At 40.0% G+C, this 21,899-nt stretch overlaps 1 protein-coding gene across 1 annotated transcript in view; it reads right to left on the reverse strand.

Annotated features, from left to right (window-relative positions):
- LOC116308708 (uncharacterized) overlaps positions 1-21,331 on the reverse strand; it is a 24,633-nt gene extending 3,302 nt beyond the window's left edge. Inside the window, 14 exon segments of the mRNA XM_089031582.1 lie at positions 204-387; positions 631-905; positions 1,496-1,758; positions 2,334-5,985; positions 6,547-7,863; positions 8,395-8,910; positions 9,014-9,156; positions 9,279-9,612; positions 9,694-11,257; positions 11,259-14,582; positions 14,907-16,630; positions 17,058-17,471; positions 18,058-18,330; positions 21,165-21,331. Coding sequence (XP_088887708.1) covers positions 204-387; positions 631-905; positions 1,496-1,758; positions 2,334-5,985; positions 6,547-7,863; positions 8,395-8,910; positions 9,014-9,156; positions 9,279-9,612; positions 9,694-11,257; positions 11,259-14,582; positions 14,907-16,630; positions 17,058-17,471; positions 18,058-18,231 — 13,884 coding nt within the window. The 5' untranslated portion in view covers positions 18,232-18,330; positions 21,165-21,331.
- Between the last annotated feature and the right edge of the window lie 568 nt (positions 21,332-21,899).

Raw genomic sequence — 21,899 nt, forward strand, 5'->3', positions numbered from 1 at the left:
TACTTGTACCATGGTATTGATTGGCCTTACATTGAGGCCCTCTTGTACCATATGCACCATAGTATTGATAAACCTTACTCTGAGGTCTACTTGTACCATGGTGTTGATGGGCCTTAAATTGAGGTCCACTTGTACCATGGTATTGATGGGCCTTACTCTGAGGCCCACTTGCACCACAGCTTCAAAGGTTTAATATTTATTACCTTGAGTTCTTGAAGTGCTTTTGTAGATATATGGGTACGGTACTTGTCGTGAACAGCTTCAATGGCAACATCAGCAAGTAATTCTTCCAACCTCTGATACATATTCACTACATGACAGACTTTAACATCCTTCAAAGTAGCTCCAAATAGCTCCTTTTTTAGGAGATTAGAACCTTGCAGCTTTCTGAAAGAAGAGCAAATGGTGTTTATTCAGTTAGCCGGAGTCGCCCAAATGTGACTAGATAACTAAAATATAATGAATACTAACAGTACTGTTACGAGCTCGATCATGCTTTGCACCGTACTTTATTTTGCAATTTGCTCTGAATCGACATTTCTATCAATTTTTCGCGTTTACTTTCAAATTGAAATCAACATACCATAATTGACAGAAAATAAGATTAAAATAAACTACACAAAATCTTACCTTGCTACATAGTCTTCCAAAGCCATTTCCGCCAGTTTTGAGTCGAAGTAAGAAGCCTTGCTTAGGAAATACAAGATTACTTCTAACTCTTCAAGAAGAGTCCTGGCATTCTTTAATTCTTCCTCCTTCAATGCACTCAAACGATTCTGCTGGTCAGTAGTGAGGGGTTCCTGTGGCAGTCGTTCGGTAATGTCGTTAAGAACGTTTGCGCATGTGTGGAAGAGTTCGTTGCTGTAAGGGAATTGCCTGAGACCACCATCAGTACTCAGATAAACCTGAATAAACGAGATTAAGGTTATTAAATAGTCCCCTTCACAGTTCCCTGCGCCATCTTGAAAGGTAGCCGTGCCATTGCACGAACAGGTGAGCTTGACCTTTTTTAACGCCTTGGACAATTATTCACATGTTTCTATCATTGCAAGCTCACCGTTCGTCTCGCTTCGATGCAAATGCATGGCTATCTTTCAAGATGGCGCAGGGAACTGTGAAGGGGACTATTGAATTTCTAGAAAGATTACATATGAAACCTTTGAAAGAAAAGACGTGTGTACTGAACGTAAATGGCTTGAGTCGCGAGGGCGAGGGCGCTATTTCTTCAGAAATGCGATCGGGATTGATTCCCACACTCATATGTGAGTAGAGTTGCTGTCGGTTTTCTCTTGTACACTGGGGATTCTTCATGCTTTCATTAAAGACTGAGTTTCTATAACAAGATCTCTATTAGTCGCTATTCTGCAAGTGTCCATTATACCATTTCCCTATAAAGTTGATTTTAGCATTTCAATGTATTTACTTATTTTTTTCTCTCCCATTCCATTCCATTTTCCTTTTATTCCTAATTAAAAAGTTCAAAGAGAAAACAAACCTTTCCAGTCAAAAACCGTTCAGCCAATTCACTTTCTATCTTGCCAAAGTCATAGTGGATCTCGTGCCCCTTTCCATATTCAGTGTCATGATAGGAATGCTGCAGGAGGATTTTATCATCCCATTCGAAGCAAATCACTTCACTTTTCTTCACATCTTGAACGTGGACAATTGGCAAACTGCTTGAAGATCCAGATGAATCAGACTTTTTTAGAAAGTCCAAAGCAGGACACGATCCTTCAAGTGCTAGCTTTAGAACTTTGCCTGTTGAATGAACAAATATGAAGAATATTCAACCTAGTTAGACAGCTTTCTTGTACCAAGGGGTTCTAGAGGTATTCCAAAAATATTTTTGTGTACAGAAAACATCAACAACAAGGCTGGCGAATGAGTCCTGGATTGTCTGGTAATTAATTCAACTCAGACTTATGTTGTCGTGATGTAATGTGCCTTGGTTTGTTGGATTGTCCAATAAACCCTTTGCGCTAATTGCTGGGTTTCAAGCAGCTGATAAAAGTCTTTGAATCTTGTTATCTTCTCCAAATGGTGGTCAAACACTGACCACCATGTGCTGTCACCCGGAGATAATTCTATTGAAAACTTGTGATTCAGCTGATGAACATTCCCCACGAGAAAGGGAAACGACGTGTGGAGGGAAATGAAGTAAAACCCAGCAATTCCTCAATGTGGTGGTCAAACCAAAAGAACTCACATCTCGATAGAATTTAGTTTTATATGCTAAATTTTCAATCGTTTTGACCCCCGTGTAGAGCTTATAAACATGCCAAATACGTGACTAATACCATTGGAATGCATTAAAGATAGCTTTTAAAGCATACCTTGAAATTCATTCTGAATTCTTTGAAGTGCAAGAACTGCTTCGTAAAGATACTTCCCATTGGAATCTTGATCCATAACAAAATACGATACTGAAGTAGCCTTGGTTATTTTTGGGGTGGCACCAACTTCTTTTTCAACAACACTTCTTACAGTTTCCCAAGATGTTATAAACTGCTCCATGGCTTTTTTCAGATCCTTGTGAACAAGTGTTCCCACCACATCTCCTACTGCTTGGACGGCGGCGTCTTTACGACGAAGTCGTCTTCCAAATTGGTTTTCAAGCATGTTGGAGAACTCCATCAAGGGGTAAAGGTGTCCAACTTTTGGCAGAATCTTCATGTATTTCAGAAAAAGACCTAGGAGAGGATGATCCGTTTTTACAGCATCGGAAGCGTTGTAATAGGTCACCCTCAGATCATCCAAGGACTTCTGTTTGGTAAAACGAAAGAGGCGTGGAAGCCATGAATTTCGCATTTGAGCATCAAAATCTTCAGTGGAGTCCTTTTCGTCAATCAGGGATTCCAGTGACGTAGGATCCATCGTGCATTCATTTTTAGGATCTTGTTTTCGAGTTTGGAAAAACCGGTTCACTTTTTCATTAAAAGCTATTTGCAGTTCTTCTCGTTGTTCCTTGCTTAGACACGGACGGCCAACTCGCTTTGTGATCAATCTTGTGGTGTCGTTAATCAGTTGGTGTACAGTAGTGATCACTTGCTCTTCGTTGCATCCCCACAATCGCTCAAGTACTTTCAAATCGGTGTTCATTTCTTCAAGGCATTTCTCTACGGGATTGTCCTTTTCTTCGTCAAGAGTGAAAAACTGAGAGAGCTTTCTCGAGGTGAGGGTCCCAAGAGAGAATCCAGAGTAAAGTGTGGCGACGACCAACAAGTGAAGAAATCTGTAGCTTGATGGAGTCATGTTTAATACGCTGAAGTCATCTTCTGCAATCCTTGAAATGCATAATGAGATTGCTGTTGTTGTTGCCTGTTTTTCTTGCCATTTTTCGTCTTTAGATGAGAGAGCACAAGGCTTCAGGCAATGCGGACAGGTTGTTTGATCTTTCCCCCTGAGAAATGCCGTTCCACATGGGCAAGTCAAAACATACCAGCTTTCGGTCGGCCTCTGATTGGATTTGTCTGGGTTGGCTAACAAGCATCCTTCCGAAGCTTTGTTTGGATCAATGAGATAGGACAAGAATGGGCGGTCAACAGTGGAGCTGCCGGTGCATTCAGCTGTTAAGATACGAAGCAAATGGAGGACTATGGTTGACTTTCTAACAGCACTCAAAGACATCTCTGGCGAAATCCTTAGCGCTTTGCCTTTGAAATCTTCTTTGCCTGTTAGACAGAGAATTAGCTTCATAAATTGAGGAGACAAACCCGACGGCAGGACCTCAATAATTGAATCTACTGTCTTGTCCATGGTGTCGGTCTGACTTTGTAACGATTGTGACAAAAACAGTTTCTCTGTCAGGGCACCAGCAAAGGCTTTTCGTTTTTTTGCATCGCCATCAAGCTCACGGCACATGTGCTCCATAGGACTTACATCTCCTAAATACTTTAACTTGATAAGCGCATGGTTAAATTCTAGCGTGGTCAGGTGGACGTCTTCCAGGTAAGTGATCGGATATGTGCTAATCTCATCACTCCATGTCAGAGACTGCAACGCAGGTAACATGGAAGCTTCTTCACAGAGTTTTCTTAGCTCTTGTAAGGACAAATTCTTTTTAAGCTCTCTTAGAAAATAAAGCATGCATGATGCTCTTCTGGGACTCTTGGCGGACCTGCCCTCAGGAGCTTCAAGAAACTTTGACAGGAACTTGAAGAAATGTGAATACTCGGAGTCCCTTTTGAGCAGGAATGGCTTACGGTAAATAAGGTCAGCAATTGATGACAGCGAATTTCTGATGTACGACACTGCAGTAAGTAGCGCTAAGCTGTTTTGTGACCTTCTGGGATGTTCCACAGTATCCAAGGCAGCTTTAAGACAAGTCATTGTAAGGCTGCTTGAGGAAGTTACTTCAGATGCTTCGAACAAATCAAGATCTTGGCATGTTATGTGGTCAATCACGTCTAAAACGATGACAGCAAAATGGCAATCGTGTATTCCTTCGTTGTTCTTGACAATGCGATTCAAGATCGTCTCCGTTTCTTTGAAGAATGAGTAGTGAGCACTGACTTCTTCTGAGTCCTTCAAAATAGCCAAGAATGGATTTTCCTCTTGGAACTGACTTGCATAGAAAATGATGCGAGAGACTATTGGACTTCCAAGCTCAAGACTTTCTTTTTCTGAAAATGAGCTGACTGCATTCAGGATACTTTGATAGACTTCTTCTGTCTCACAGCTGTCAAGACACCTACTCAAGAAGTTTATTCTAAACTCATTAGTCATTCTTGTTGTTCTCCCAATGCTCTCTATGGCGTCCAGAACTTTGTCAAATGAGTTGTGCAGATCTTCACCTTGACACAGCTCTCCAAGCAAGTAAAGTGAATACGGGTTTGAAAATTTGTTTGGTGAGAGAATCATGTTTCCATAGTCACAGCAAACTCTGAGGTTACTATATAGCCTAGTATTTCCAAAGCTGGACTTGGCTGTATGTGCTACAAACGAATTAGCTGTTGTTAACCATTCCTGCGGACTACCAAGCTGTTGGATGAGTTCTTGAGTAGGTACTAAAGCTTCACAAAAGATATCGAACATCATCCGGAGAAAAGGTTTTCTCAGTTTAAAATCTGCAATTTCTTTCTGACCAATGGCTTTATCTTCATCGTCCTCGTCTTCATCATCGTCCTCGTCGTCATCATCGTCCTCGTCATCGTCAGAATCATCGTCCTCGTCATCGTCAGAATCATCGTCAGAATCATCGTCAGAATCATCATCGTCCTCGTCACTGTCTTCCTCCTCCTCTCTCAGACCCTCGTCATCATTATAATCCTTCTCTCCACTCCTTTCTTCACTGCCACCAATGCCTTTCTTTTTCTTCATCATTAAGACACATCTTTCGAAAACATCAATGTAAGATGAGGAAAGCTTCTCAAGATCGTTGCCAGGAACAGAAATTAGTGAATAAAGCTGCTGAACAGCTAAGAAGTCCGCCTCGTACCTCCACAAAAAGAAATGAATTCGAGCCAGGAAAATGGACAAATTCTGAACAGGTGTATTAACCAGGTGTTGCGCACATACAGCCTTTAGGATATCCACTCTCTGATCACGTGTCAATGCTGAAGAATGCTGAGAAGACATGAAATCGAATATGTCTTCAATATACAGACTAAAGCCGCTGTCTGGCCAGTCGTAGCGAAATAATTGGGGAACAGCTTCTTTAATTTCAAGAGCGAGCTCCTGAAAGAATTCTTCTTTTTCACCTTCATTGTTGGTTGTAAACTCTCTCCATTTTTTGAGGTACTTCTCTTTCAGGCTGCCAATCTTTTCGCAAAATATGATTGAAAATGGAAACTCGAGCAAGCATTCTGCTTTAGTCAAAACATAGCAACCTGATTCTTGAGGGTCTGGTACTTCATCAATGTTGAAGAGGTTTTCGTCTCTGATTAGCCCAGCCATAAAGACCTCATTCTCCGTTCTGTTCCCTGACTCCGTAAGGGCACGATGGCAGCTTTTAAAAGTAAGGCGATTCGCAATGAGATATATTGCCTAGGAATAAAAGAAACAAATGATGCTTTTTTTTTTTGCTACTAAAAAAGAAAACATCTTTTCGGTTGGTCAGAAAAATTGGGAAGCACGGATGGTGCAGTGGTGAGAGCGCTTGCCTCTCAGCAGGGCGACTGGGGTTCGATTTCGGGTTCATTGTCAAGTGAATAAAGTTGCTTGCTGGAACTCTCCTGTCCCTTCGTCATTTTTCCTCAAGGTTATCTCATTTTCCTCCCTTCGAAAAATGAACTACTAAACTCCAATGGACATCTTTAGCTTCGTATGCAAATTGCCCATTTCAGATCACATGACTTTCCCTTGAGAATTGTTCTTTTATGACGGGCATTGTAAAATATTTACTTACGAGAGAATCAACTCCCAAGAGTGTCATCACATGGACTGAAATGTGCACAACAAACAACGAAGCTAAAGAGGTCTATTCAATCATGGAATGAGAGCCACAGGTTTGTTACGAACTGGCAATAAGTATACCCCTACGAAACAAGCGCTATATTATTTATAACCCTTTCTTTGTTTAGTTGATTCCTTTGAAAATATATTTACCTTAGCAAGAGGTCGACGCACAAGATCATCAACGTAGCGTCGTATTGCGCCAGATAGTGTCAGCGATCCAAATAATGCCATTTTGTCACATGACACATTTATCTGCCAATCACAAGCACGCAGCTTTGAAGACCAAAATTCTGCTCCTTCTACTTCGTCATGATGCTTTTTGATCCACTGTAGCACAATGTCATGGAGATATGTCATCATCGCTTCAGATAACCGCAAATTAGACACTTCGTCATTGACTCTTTCTGGATCTGACAGGCTTTGCGGGTACTTGAGTCTTGTGAAGCACCACAATAGCTTGTTTTCAATGATGGCTTTCAAGGAAAGTGTCTCATTCTCGAACAGTTTAAAGACGCTATCTCCAAGGAGAATGTCAATAGGAACCTCTGGCACTTCGAGGGAGTCCAACGTTGCCTGCTTCCATCCTTGCATAAAGCTGAACTGCCACTGTCGAGAATTCAAAGTTTCTCTTCCTCTTTCCAGATGAACGATGATACAGATGCTCTTAATAGGAACCTTGTATTCTTCCGCGCAAGACTTGAGGTACCTTTCATGATGCTGCTCGATAGTCGATTTCATGAGCGTCATGTGCTCTCCATCTAAATTTGGTTTACACTGAAAGACGAGGAGCTCTTTCTCAGAACTTGACCAGAACATCTGAATCCGCTTCGAAAGGTGCTTTTCAGACTTGAACGTTCCAAGTTTCTCCACCTGACAAGACAGAGACCCTTTAAGGCACGCTGATACGTCAGTGTGAATACTTGAGTGGGTCATAACGAAGTATTTGAAGCTCATGTTTGGATGGTCCAACATGCTCTTTACTGGATGCATCTCTGTAGAAGCGCTGCCCACGGACTCAATGAAGCCCTTTAGACCTCCGTGAAGGGGTTTTTTGAAAAAGCTTTCGTACAGAGACTTCACATCCAGGGCATCGTCCTTGTACAACTTTGATCGCAAGCATCGAAGAACACCATCTGGTGTAGCGATAGACATAAGATCATCTTTACACATTTCGAACAAGCCATGATCACTTTTTGGGGAGTTCTCGTCCCTTTGAAGAAGGACCAAGGAAGCAAGAGTGTCATCGTGTAATCCAAGAAAAACATCTCTTTCATTGAAGTCTGCGTTCTCAATGCTGCAAAAGTCTTTAGTCCAGCATCGTAGCTTATCGATTACATTTTGTTCGTTCTCGCTTAAGACGTCCGAGTAACGGAGAAGCTGTTTCTCGAAGCGGTTTAAGAAGGGAGGATCTGCTTTGTTAACTTTATCTTCATCAACCAGTACAATACAGCGGAATCCATCATGAACCTAAAATGTGCACGTACAAAGTAAAGAACTCTTACGATATCATGTCAAGGTGTAGACTAATTTTCCATGGTATTAATATATGAAATTTTTCAGTCAAAGTAAGAGAACACGAAAAAATTTCGATTCCCTGATGGGATTTTAACCCATGGACTTCCTTCTTATAATATTCCCAACAACAATTTTTTTAATGTAATTACAGTGCAACTACTGTAAGCAGCTCCACTTAGATAAGAAAACCAATTAAAAAGTAGAAAGAAAACAATGCATTGTTTCCAACTTTGGGTCGTCGAGCCAATCAGAAACCTAGAATGCACAACAATTGTAATTTGACAATGATGTTATATGTAAACAACTAGATAGCCATCGTCGTTTTCTCGTGGGAATAAGAATATATGTTGAAAGGCAATCGTTTCCTTCTGCTTTCTGATTGGGTCCACTAACCAATGTTGGATTGTATTGTCTTTTTCATGCAATTTGATTGTTTCTTGCTATTTTGGTGGCTCCGTCACTGTAAAAGTAAAAATAACAAACCTGGCACATAGGGTTACTGTATGGTCCAAGAGCAACACGACAATTCTTCTTGTTTCCCACCACGACATAGTTCTGGTTCAGCATGTCATAGAGACTTCCATAGACACTCTCCAGATCCCTCAAGACTAACACACAGTCTCGTTCCATGTGAAGAATGATGCGGCTTAGGATTCGGTAGCTGTAGTCTTCGGAAATGTCTTCCTCGAATTTGCTTCCATAGATGATCACCTTTTCTCTGCTTAAGTCTGACAAAGTCTGGTCAATAATGCTGAGAGCTGAGTCTCCTCTAGTTATGAGCATCAGATGTCGGGCAGTTGGATCTTCAAGATTATCAGAAATAAGGTCGGTGACAGGGAATTGTTGTCTTATCTCTGAAATTCCATAGGATTGAAGGGATTTAGATTTTTCGTAGTAGATATCTTCAATCGTCTTGGCCTGATTTAGTAGGCCACCGAAATTTCTTTGTAATGCACGGAACGTGCTGCAACTCTTGTCATTTGTCTGTAAACTTGTGCCCTAAAAATTACATTAAGTTACATTCAGATTTACTGTAAAGTAAAGATAGACAGCTATGTATGCAAATACACTCACACAAGAATATCAAAATCCCAAAACTTACCTCGGATGCTGTTATCAGTGCTCGGCTCATGCACTTTACCAGTGAGTAGTAGTCTCTCAAGCCGTGGAAGTTCTTCAAGCTCTGCACCTTCTGATATTCAAAATACGACCCAGCTAAACAGCTAAGCATTTCTTGACTTATGTCTGTTGACATAAAAAAATGGAATTGTTTATAAATGTATATGCTATAGAGAGAGAGAGGATTGCTCCTTGTAATCCCGCCTAGACTAGTTAAAGAAACTTTTGGATGGATACTTTTTACCCACCTTTTTCAGCAGTTTTACGTGATGCTTCATCATCAAACTTGTCTAACTGTGCTTCAAGTATAGTCATTCCAGTCTCTTCCAGATCTTCCAACGTTGGTTCAGGTCTTGACAGATGAATGGCACGGTTCATCTTCGCTGCATCTAGAGCCCAGTTTGAGATTCCCACGACGGCCACGTCAGGGAACTCCTGTTCTTCTGGCTCCAGCAGACGATGAAGAACTTTCAACGGGTTGTACTTGGAGATTTCTGCAAGGCCCACTTCATCAAGCAGCACTATAGGAATGGATTCATCTTGCTTGTTGTGCTCTTTGTACTTTTCTGCTTTCTCGAATACCTATACAAATAGATGCACATTTTCAGTCAAGGAAATGCCTGTCTAACTGCCCGCCTTTAAACAATGAGTAATTCAAGTTACCTTAAGTATTCCTTCGGAAGTTGAAGACTCTGAACCTTGGTAAGACACGAAAAGAAGCCTCGGCAACGTTTTAAAAAAACTATCTTTGGAGTCCTTTCCTCGAAGATTGCTTCTAATGACCTGCATGGACAGGGATTTGCTACATCCAGGTTTACCCACCACAAACACAGGGATCCTGTTCAGAATACACACCAGGATAACAAACACGTTCTCTCTTAGGGCGGTATTTCGAGCAGTGCCTTCTGGAAGCTCCATTCTAGCAAGGTACTCCTCCTGCTCTGCTCGTATGATGAGATCCAGTTTAGCAGCTGAAAATCTCTGGTAATGCTTTGCGTAAACCGCTTCAAGCTTCTGTCGGTACTCCTTTCTTTTGTCACTGGAAGGAATCCTACACTGATATGAATGAGCCAATGCCAAGACGATCGACCTGTCTTCAACCTTAAAGTCTTGCGCTTCTAAATAAAGAACCTTTACCTTAGCGTTAAGTTTTGAGACATCCAAGGTAGGTCGATCGTTGATCATCTTCATGAACCATTTAGCCAGGAGAATGCAACGGCGGACATCCCGAAGACTCACGCAGTAGCGACTTTTTTCAACTTGACGGATAAATTCTTGTGAGGTTGCAAGAAGATCAACCATTAGCTCGGAGTCATTTATTTGCAATTTATCGACCATGCGTTTGATGTAAGCTCGTTCATCTTTGGAGTCGAGAGATCCATAATCCCACACATAGTCCATCATTGTCTCTGGAAGTGGTTTCACTCTATACACAAGATTCGAATACTCGTCTGTCAGGCTCTTTCCAGTCAGACCTGCTGTGACGATGCTATCAGTTGGTCTCAGGCAGTAAGGATTGCACGCTGCTATAAACACAAGATTAGGAGGAAGTTCTGTGCCATTCAGGGTTCTGTGACAGATGATGTCATTGATGAGGCCAAGGTAATCACAGGTATTTATCTCATCAAAGAACACCCACACTTGCTTTTCCGGATCTCTTTCTGCTTCTCCTATTTGGTCCTTTGTAAACTTCACGATGTCTTTCTCGTAGATTCCTGCATGGAAGTTAAGAACTTCTATTGGAACGCCACAACTGTTTGCCAGATAGCGCACAAGGCTTGTTTTACCACATCCTGTCTCTCCCATCACAATCACGGGAACTCCAGCGCGTATACGTTGGATGATCAAGACCATCTTTAAGATGTTGTCTGGGGTCAGAACATAGCTGTGGATATCAAAGTCTTCTGACTGATTTCTTGTATCGGCAAACAAAATCTTCTTTAGCCTGGCTTTTAGCTCCCGTTCACTGAGGCCTCCCAAATCTCTTAAAGGGTCATCTTGGCTTTCAAACAGCTTTTTCACTGGATCGGAAACTCTGTCAAGCTCACGGAATAGAGCAGCAACCGAATATGCTTCTTGGAACATTACAACCAGATGATTTTGCTCAGTCCATGTGACCATTCCTTTCACTCTGTCGAACATCTTGTTTGCCACATCCTTTTGCTGGCTCGAAGAAGGAATATCAAGACTCCAGAGCTTTTTGAACAAAGCAGCTTGTTGTTCCCTCTTTACAGGCCGCAACAGACCTAGTTGCAAAGTCAATAGAGACATCTTTCAGAGCTTCAAACAATGGTACTCGCACGTTACTTGCGTCTTTCAAAGCTCCTTTTAGATTTTCAGGACGGAAGAATGGACTTGCAGAGAACTTTCTTAACTGAGTTGCCAGAACATCGACGAAGCAATGGACAACATTGAATGAAAGATCTCCTTGGGAAGTGAAATGTGGTTTGATCAATTCCCTGCATTTGCTTCCACTCAACGGAATGGCCTGCTTCAGGTCTTTCAGACTCAGCGTGTCGTTTTCCAGGCTCTGTTTAGAATATGCATCTAAGTAATGGCAAACTACTTGCATCGCACTTTCCTTTTCTTTGCTGCACACGAAGTCTTGAAAGTCCTGCCATTCCACATGAATGTTGGAATAACATTTAGTCGTGATAAGAGCATCTATTAAACTATGCTCAAGGGTATTTGCTATCTCAATAGCAATGTGGTACGTAGGAAGATGATACAGTTTTGTTCCAGACGAAGCCATTCCAAAGACTATCAGCTCAAAAAGAAAGTTGTCCACCAGAAGAGGGTCATCTACTTCTGACACATCGATGTGCAAAAGGCATTCTTCGTCGAGTCCAAGGTTTGATAAACGATGCACAAGCTTTTCACGCGATACTGGACCATTAATGGAGAAACAGACGATTCTTTTCCTCTTCTCTGCTGCTCTTCGATAAATGACTTCTGTCTTTCCAAGGCCCGGAATATCTGATGTTACAGTTGTTAATTCTGGAAATGATCGAGCGAAGGTGTATTGTAACTCAGAATCTGTCAAACCTGGAATATCCTTTACGCACTCGCGAAACTGGGACACCATGTGGTGATTGTCGCCGCCTCTACATATCAGTACAAGCCAGTAGTTTGATGCGGATGACTTTTGAAATTCTCTTATAGAATCGATAAGCTGGAGTTGTAGATCAGTTGACAGAGCATCGACATTCGCAAGGCAATACGGGCTATCACTCTTTTGACTATCTGTAAAACATCGCCAGAGGAAAAGTTCTATTTCATACCATGTTGAGCTGCCATCACAGAACATGATTCTGTTTGGTTGGGGGGACTTACAGTGTTCAAAGAGTTTCATGACAACTGAAGTCGTTTTTTTGCTGCCTTGGCCGAGAGCAGCTACCACCAGCCCTCTCTCTTTATTCACCTCTAAGACGTTTCTTATGGACTTACTGAAGAATGCTTCAAGAGACATGCCGATCAACGTCAGCTGCAACACGTAGGACGTCTCTGGAATTGACTTGCATGTGTTTTGGAAGGTCCGCACTTGGTCCAAAGAAACAGATTTATCAACAAAACGTAGCAGTGAAAAAGCCTTTTCAATAATTGATGTTGAAGTCAGTTCATTGAGGAACTCTTTCAAAACCCACAACTGCTTTGCGTGGAAAAAGTTCAAGTAAAATTCTGAACGTCTTGCAGTTTTCAGTGTATCTTCCCACTTCAGAAGGTCTTCATTCAACTTCTTGCAAATTACTTGGGTTTCTTCTAATGTTTTGCATTCATGGGAGTATTCTTGGTACTCTGGGTGTCCAGACCTTTGAAGTTCTTCCCCAGTAGCGACAATCTCATTAAGTAGGTCAATATGTTTTATAAAGAGCTGAAATTTGGTGTTTTCATCTACTTCGCTGCTCTGTTTTTTCTCGTTGTTGACGATAAGCAAAACCCGACTTTTTAAATCTTGTAGCTTCTCCATATCATGTTTGATGACGTTTTGCTGTTTCTTGTCTGGATAACTGACACTGTACTCCCACAGTTCTTCGCTCAAAAGAATGTTTTCATCAATGTCATCTTTTTGCTTTGATCTGATTTCATATTTGCCATTATTAACAGCCTCGAAGACGACTTCCTTCGTCATTTCGCCACGATTTGCAATGTTCCTGTACACACTTCTCAGGCTGTGAGCATTTTGGCTATTACACTTTATTCGAGCTGCGAGCTCGGTGGCTTGGTCATCGCTGAGTCTATGGAGACGGTGCTGTAAGACGTTCAAAAACTTATCGGCTATCAAAACTGGTGCCAAAACGCGGTGGATTTCAATGAAATCCGAAACTTCTTTAGCAGCGACAGTACTATCAGAATGCTCTTCGACTGCATCTATCAAGTTGCTCACATCATCATGAGCTGTTTCCTCTAGGAGTTTGATCAATTCTTCTGACTCGGATATCTCTTTGATTACTTCACCATAGTTTCCTTGGAAAATATGATCAATGCGGAAGGCAACCTTCTCCGTTGCTTGATGTAATTCTCTCAAATTCTCATACTGGTCTTTAGGCTTCTTGGAAAAGTCTTCAATTTCATCTAATCGAAGCTGTCTGCTATGCAAAAGCTTTTCGAGAACTTTGGCGTTCTCAAACAATTTAGGAAACTTGAGGAATCTTTCCAGCAAAACTTCAGCATCAAATGTAATTTGGTCTTCTGTAAAGATACGTTGAAGAAACTTCATTTCGTCCTGTAATTCTTTCTCTGTAACGCCTCTCAACACTTGTTCTGCCTCTCCTATAGGCATCTTTCCTGCATTCGTGACTAGATACTTGCATTTGTCTCTCAAGTGTGACACTCCACCATTGATTGCAACCTGTATTACATCTTTAATGTAATATCGAGGTTCTTGTTCTCGTTCTCGTTCACATGAATATTTTGTCCTTAAAGTAGCTTCTGCTGCGTTCTGAAACACTTTGTATTTCGTTATTCTTTTTAATTTCAAAATACGATCTAGATATGGTGTAACGGGCCCCAAGAGATCATCGCCACTGACATCACATAGCCTCATGTCTTTGAACCCTATCTTCTTTCGTGTCAAGTCTTTGAGAACGTCGTCCATATTTTTCATGACCAAAACTTCCTTCGCTATCTTCTTAAGGAAACTAAGTGCATCTACAACCTTTTCCAGGTTTTGAATGGATTCTTTTTCTTCTTTGCTGCATGAGGACACACGTTCAACTATTTGCTGTTGATTTTGACCCAATGTTGCATCAATCAGTTGAAGAAGTTCAACGGTTTGACGGTTGTCCTGCAGGCGCCTCAAGTCTTTGATCTTGATAGTTTCATCATCGAGCGATTTCTTGAATACTGTGATGGCCATCCTAAGTATCTCTAGTTGAGGACAAAGCCCAACGTCTTGCCCTTTCGGCCAGGCGCATAAAACTGCAGACCAAAGCTTTCCATTTGTAAGAACCTCTTCAAATACCTTTGGGAATTCATGCTGATCGATTTTTTCAGTACCGGCGTTCAGTCCCTTAGTTTGCTCAAGAAGTATGTGGAAAATAGTTTCAGTTACCCTAAAAAGGTGAAAATATTATGCATGCATATCATCATCAACCAATACAAAATGTCACAAAATGGAAAATATCATAACTAGTGTCATGGGCTTAACCTTCAAATTTTATCTATATCTTGAAACAAACTCTGGGCTGAATCTGATCTAAGCCAGGGCATTATGAGACCGAACCCTCAAGCAACATCTGAGTTGATCTAACTTGGTAACTCGCAGATCGAACCCTGAAACAACCTCTGGGCCGATCTAAAGTTAGGAAACGCCTAACGCACAGATCGATTTAGAATTTAGCTTGTTATTTGTTACATAAAGTTTTTTTTTAACTTACCAAGCCGTCTTTTTCTTTTGAATCTCATCCTTGTTTGACAGTCCATCTAAAAGCTTCAAGATGTCTCCATGTCTTTGAGTATTCCTAATACCCTTTTCGACTGTGCTTCGCATCTTGGTAAAGTAGTATTCTTGTACTTCTTCCTGTAGCTGTGTTATCTCACTGAACGGTTGCGCGATACTCAACACTCCTTCTGTGGCCAGGAATGCATCACATTTGTCATTTACTTCTTGCTTCATGTTTTCACATGGACAAACCTTTAAGGATAGATAGAAGTCATTCATGGCCTCGAACATCCTCAAAACGTAACCCTTGTTCTCGGTTTCTCCACCTTTGTTGCTTGATGAAAGAATATTCTTTACAACGTTTTGGTAGACTTCGGCTTTGTCTTTGTCTGGGACGTCGGCCCAATACTTAGCAAAGCCGGGCAGCTGAAGGACTTTGATGGCAAGTTTACTCAATTCTGGAATTTTGTAAATTTCCAAGAATGCATTCAGTCCCTCTCCCTGCGTCATCAATGCTTCATCTGTGAAGTATGTCTCGATGGCATTGACTTCCGACTTTCCTAGGTCTCTGCCAACATGTTTGAGGGTTTCTTGAAGTGCAATCATAAAAGTCTTCGAGAGCTCTTGTCGGAACTTGTCGGGAACCGATCTCCAAGACCTTACATCGAGCATTACAGCTCTTGGGTTGTACTGAGGAGATGACAAAATCTTCTTGAAGGTTTTTTCGAATAAATCTTTGACCGAAGGAACATAGCTAGGGAAAGCCTTGTTTGCGTAGTCATAAAATGTCCACAGAAAGGAAATCGATGGAGATCTTTTAACCATGAAGGTGAGTACGCGGTTTCTATCCTTCTCGGTCTCTAAAGTAGACAGCCGGGCACAAATATCTTGTAGAACCTCTGGAGTAACATACTCATTTCCTTGGAGCGTTTGGATGGCTTCGTGCACCTGAGATAGAATATCTACGCCATAGTTGCAGATAATGTTGACCAAATTCTCAATCAAAGCTATTCCTTGTAAATTGCACAAGATGAAGGATATGATTTTCTTGATGTTATTTGGAACGTTTCCTCTTAAGCTGTGAATTTTGTTTTGATGGCACTGACTTAAAAGTTGTAGCAATCGTTGTTTCGTTTGGTCTCCAATACAATCTTTCAGCAGAGGATGGTTTTCTCTAAGGTTGTAAAGAATCCTTTTATCAAATTCCTCAATGACATGCGAAAAGAATATGGCATTTTCACAAGTACTCTTGTTTTCTAACTCTGATTTTATCCACTGCGCTACCTTTATTCTTTGATCTGGCGTCATATTTGTGCGACCAAATCTGACTTCGTCGTATTCCTGCAAAGCTTGCGCCAACGACAACTTTTCATCGCAGAAATCTCGGAAAATTCCCTGAGCGAAATGAAAAGGTCCAGTGAAGTAATCGTTGAAGTATTTATCGAAGCAGAAGACAGTGTAGCAACTTCGGTTTTCCTTTCGTCTACTGTGATAGTCATTAAGATATGCATTATTGTTAACAATGCCACGTTGATTGCGCAGCTCGTAGAAGAAGGGACAGTTGGCTAAATGATTGGGAACTTGATCCGCGGGAAGCTTCCAATATAAGCCACTTTTGTCTGCAGGATACATTAGGATTGTTTTGAGCACGTGGTTTCCTTTCACGAAGTTGATTTGCACGGCGGAGGCGTATTCTTGCACAAAGACGTTAAAACAAAACTGCAAAACAGTTTGAAAATAGAAAGAATATATTTTTTATTTTTACTGTCTCATCTATTTTGCATCCGCCAGACGTCAGCTCCGAGATTAGTGCTTAAATTCATTCTTATTTAATTTTGTTTAGAATTGTACATTTTTCACATATTATTTTTTCATCGTTGTCTGTGGGTAGTAGCTCTATTTTATTATTCAGAATCGAAGAATAAACCACCTAACAAAGAATTTTTGGAAAAGTGCAAAAGGGACATGTACAATCATTGCAATTAAGAAAATGTTCAATATTGTTGAAATCTTTGAATTGTATTTTCGTTAGCGTGTTTCCATTCCAAAACTATTACAGTCTAATTAAACAATATTTGCTTTGATTTTTTTGCTTTCATTCAACAAAAGTTTCTTGTAGTTTTTTCTTCATGTTAAATATACCTACCTTTGGCCTTGCCATGCCTCCCGTCTCGCCTTTTGCTTTGGAAGAGCCAAATATTTTGCCTGTGATGTTTGCCCAAGTGAAAACCCCTGGCTTTTTATTCGCATTGACAGTTGTCTGATGTGCCTTTCCTGGGTCACTGACTTCCATTGGAGAAGAGGAAGGCATGGGTTCCACGTTTTCCGAAAGCTTCTGATCGATGTCTGCATGACCTCCATCGTCATTTGAATACCCTGATTGATACGCTGTACTCAAATCAGTTTGAAACTGTGTTTCTTCGTTTGCGGTCCAAGGATTTTGAGTCATAGCTTCTTGTTTCCTTTTTCTCCTGTTTTCCCTCTTCCGCTGTTTTCTTGATTTTTTACGGTTTTGGAATTCTCCATCGTTTGACCAGTTTGGGTTTGATGAAGACGCCTCCTTAACAAATTAAAGAAGTAAATAACTTTTGTTCTTTAACACAGACTCCTTCCCGCGTCATACTAATTTCACCACATGGTATTCTGTCTTGCCCCATTTCTATCAACTTACTAGGCCATCCTCGATTGATGCAGCCAGCTTTAAAATAGCCGCTTCACCATTGCGACCCGGGTTCGATTCCTTGAAAGAAGTGATTTGTTGTCTCTATGTTGTGCTTAGAGCTTTCTCCGGGTTCTCCAATTTTCCTCCCTCCTTCTAAATTCCAATTCAATCTGAATTTAAAAAACTTAAACATGAGTCTCTTAGGAGCGAGGACTCTCAGGAGCAAGGACTCCCCGTATTCCACGTAAAACTAATAGCCATTTTTGTACATTTTCTGTTTGTCGGTCTTCGTAAAGTCTTAATAAATACCTCAGTAAGGACCTTTTTCTCACAACCCCCTCGCTTTAACCTTGGTTAGGATTAGGGAATATTTTTATTTCAGGTTAAGACTGTCACGTACCAAACTAATGCACTTCAAGCTTACAACCTTAGAATGTCAATTAAAGCTTTTCCTCTATGGTCGTTTGAACATTCATACAACTACCTGCATGTTTGGGTAATTCAGCTGTCGGGAAGTCCATTCTTGATTATCAAAGTCTTTTTTCTCTGTTCCAATAGATGGATCTCCTTGCCTAGTATCTCTTGCTCCGACGTTACTTCCTTGCTTGCTGTTGTTTTTTGCCTCATCCTCTTTCTTCTTTTCCGCGGTGACATCCATGGTAAACTAGGAGGTCATCACCTCGAGCAAAAGATTATCTATATTGATTTTATCCATTGCACACGAATGGGCCAGATGCCGTATGGCTCATCTCAATACCTGTATGAATAAATTAAAATACACACAATAAGCCCATCAAGAAGTAAGAACAAATAGAGGCTGTGTACTATCACATGATCGCAAACATGACAGGAGGCAGGAACATTGGAATACTTTGACAATACAGTGGTCAACTTGGGTCAAGGCATAATGGGACGTCCAGGGGGTGAATGAAGCTTTGTTACAGTAGTGACGTCGATTGATATTAACAGCTCACCGCAAGAGAATACAACAAAGCAATTAATTAAGACGGCACATCGATCACCGTTATCCATTAAAGAAAGACAAACACGAAACTCTATTAGTTTTGTCCCTGGCAAGATGACTACCGTATCGTCAAAGTAGTCCAGTGAATCTGGTCTAGTCTGGTTTACATCCAATGAGAAAGAATTCGGTTTCCCATGGAAAAGAATACTATTGTTATGCCTTGTGTTATGGCTACATCACGTGATGGTGCAAAGTTGGCATTGCAGTGCATTTTGGGGCTGTTTTAGGGGACGAAATAGACGTGAACTTCGACATATGTCATATGCCCTAAATCAGTTACACAATACGATTCCAATCCGACACAATTTTTTCCTGAACCTCTGAACGTCTAATTATTAAAATAATGAAAAAAATAGAAAACGCGAGCGCGTATTGTGTGTGGTTATAAAGCACGCGGGGATTGGCAGAACGCGAGAGAAGTGTTAGGAGAAGCACGACGCGTAGTGGAGTGCTTCTCGACTCTTCTCGACTGTTCTGCCGATCACCAAGTGCTTTATAACCACATAGCACAGCAAGCAAGTTTTTTATTTCTTTTATAAAAAGGGCGCGTGCGTGCTGTGTGCTCTTATAACTCACGCGCTCCCAACCAATCAGAATGCGAGATTTTTAATCATATTTATATTTTTGATTTTATATTAATTATTCTTATTCTGTCTTTCCACTTGATTCCTAAAGTCATAATATCCAGCATGACGTCTATGCTATAGTAAAATACCAAACTTCTGACAGTCCTAATTTATTTCTCCTCTGAAAAGCTCATAAACGTAACGACATCATTTTATCTTCAGAAAATCTATTAACATTTTTGAATTTGGTCGTGTGACTCACAAATATTTACGAAATTTCTTGAAGACATGGCGCAAGCCGGGTGAATCATACGGTCAGTTCTAGTCTATCAAACACTAAATATGCAAGCCTTCGTCTTATCTTAAAATAAATATAGTTTTTAATATAAATTTAAAAGCATGCGAGACAACACGAATCTACATATGACCTCGTTAAAGTGTATATGACACGAAAACATTCCATCATTTAAAATGTATAGTTTGTTAGTAATAATGAATATATCGTAACAAAATTTGTTTCAAAAGCTTATTTCTTGAGATATTTGCGAAAGTTAATCCCAATTTGTGACGTCATTTTGTTGACACGTACTCTAGATTCAGTAGTAATGTACTAAATATAAATTGTAATTCATATAAATTAACAACAAAAGACATATTTTAGTCAGCTTCATTTGATAGCTTACGTAGTACTCTTCCAATGTTGGGAAATTGAAAAGTGTACTACTTGAAATTAAGATTCTATGTTCAAACATATTTCGTGTATTTGCAACTAAATCTGGAGACTTGTAAACAAAATGACGTCACAACTCGTGCTAACATTTTTTGAATTTCTAGAGAAATACGTTTTTGGAACAAATTTAACCGTGATATTCTTATCAATGCCAATAAACTACACATTCTTAACATTAAAATTTTTTCGTGTCATATACACTTTAATTGTCTGCGAGATTCATTTACTTACCTATTATTCCTGCCAGGAGTAACTTACACTCACAGGAAAATACTGCCAAAAAATATTGATCCAAAAATGCTAGGAAATAAAACTTGAAGAATATTGCGAATCGGGGTTATAGGAATTAATTTTGGAATATGCTACTGGTGGAAAGTCACGGTGTAACTGTTATCAATAAATTAGGAGGTGTGGCTATTTCCAAGAAATTTTGAGTATTAAGAAATTTCGTGGAAATGATACTCCGTCGTCTGTCACGCACTCATATAATCAAATAAAGGTAGAAAATTATCCACTTTCAGAAATTCTAAGCCAAACAACAATGAAGGACAATTGTTTTTCTATCAACATTTTGTAGAAATGTTATGAAATTTTACTATATTAACAAGAATGCCGGAGTTTTTTTCTGTCACCCACTCATCGATCGACTTTTCTAAGAAATGCTAACATGCTATAAAACACGCCAGCCGGTTTAAACGAAAGTGAAAGTAGAGAATAGTTATTATTATCAAAAGGAAGTATGTAAGAAAACCTCTGTATTTTGTATTTTTCCTCTGCTGGTATTAATAATAAAATCCATCCAGTTGTAGTGTAGGTAAAATGTGCATTTAGCGAACTGTGTTGACGATTGGACGAAGGCAAAACCAGACTATATAGTGTTTAGGCTATTGTTGCTTGGTCTTCTTCGAACCATAGAGTGGCGAAAATTTATGAACAAAAATAAATGTTTCTAGTTAAAAAATCAGAAATATATTAAGCATTTTACTATAGTACTTGTTTTCGTAAGTAGTACGGATTTAGCTAATTTAAATTCCAGTTGCCAAAGGAATAGAAAATATTTCAGAGGAAAAGATTTACACTGACTGCAGTTTGTCAAATTCATATTTATAGGAAAAGCAGAACTGAAGCTTTTTATGTCTTTTGTATCCAAAGACGCAAAACAATTGGTGCAAATTAAAAAAATATGGGTATAAGATTTAAGGATCATTGGCGTGGAACAAGAAGAAATGTGATTAAGTCATCTCGTTTACCAAGAAGTGCTTTGTACTAACCTTGAAATCGATAAACCACAACTTCAGAAAATGTCTCTTATTCCGAATTCACTTGAACTATGCGCTGTTAGAAAAGGTTTAGCTGTTAGAAAAGTTCTGAATCATAATACCCATAACTATAACCATGCAATATATATTGTTGGGGAAATTTTTTAAGAATTTGATTTAGGGAAATTCCCTTTTGAATCCTTAGAAATTTTGAATATTTAAGATGTTGTTAGGAGTAACGCATTTTAAAGCGTCGCGTGACGACCTTGAAAAAATAAAAGATTTGGAGGATATGATCAGGATTTTCTGCTGAGGAAGATGGAAAAAGCTGGGGTCCCGAATCATATTCTGAATTCCTATTGAATGAGGTAATCACATCAAAAATATTAAAACTAGGTGATCTTTCCTTCTGATTCATCTAAGCAAAAGTAGGTTGTTAAGTGGGAGAAGAGGGTCATGGAGGGCTAAAATGGGAACTGTCATGTGGGCTTTACAATGGCGGATCCCGGATTTTTTTGAAGGGGGGGTCACAAGGGAAAATTTTGTAGGCAAAGGAATCCCGGTCGCTTTTTTTTTCACATAAAGCCCATTTGACCTCAGAAATGACATGAGGTCGCGAAAAATATGTTCCCGATTTCTAATTCTTATTTTGATTGGAAGTAAACACAGAACTCTGTTTGAAAGCAGGTTTGAAAGCATGATTTTCATTCATCATATTTCACTTCCGGAAAATTGCGCATGCGCCAA

This window comes from Actinia tenebrosa, unplaced genomic scaffold (assembly GCF_029948245.1).
Source record: "Actinia tenebrosa isolate PJP-AT-01 unplaced genomic scaffold, QUT_ActTen_1.0 PGA_scaffold17__23_contigs__length_9995812, whole genome shotgun sequence".
NCBI classification, from domain to species: Eukaryota; Metazoa; Cnidaria; class Anthozoa; order Actiniaria; family Actiniidae; genus Actinia; species Actinia tenebrosa.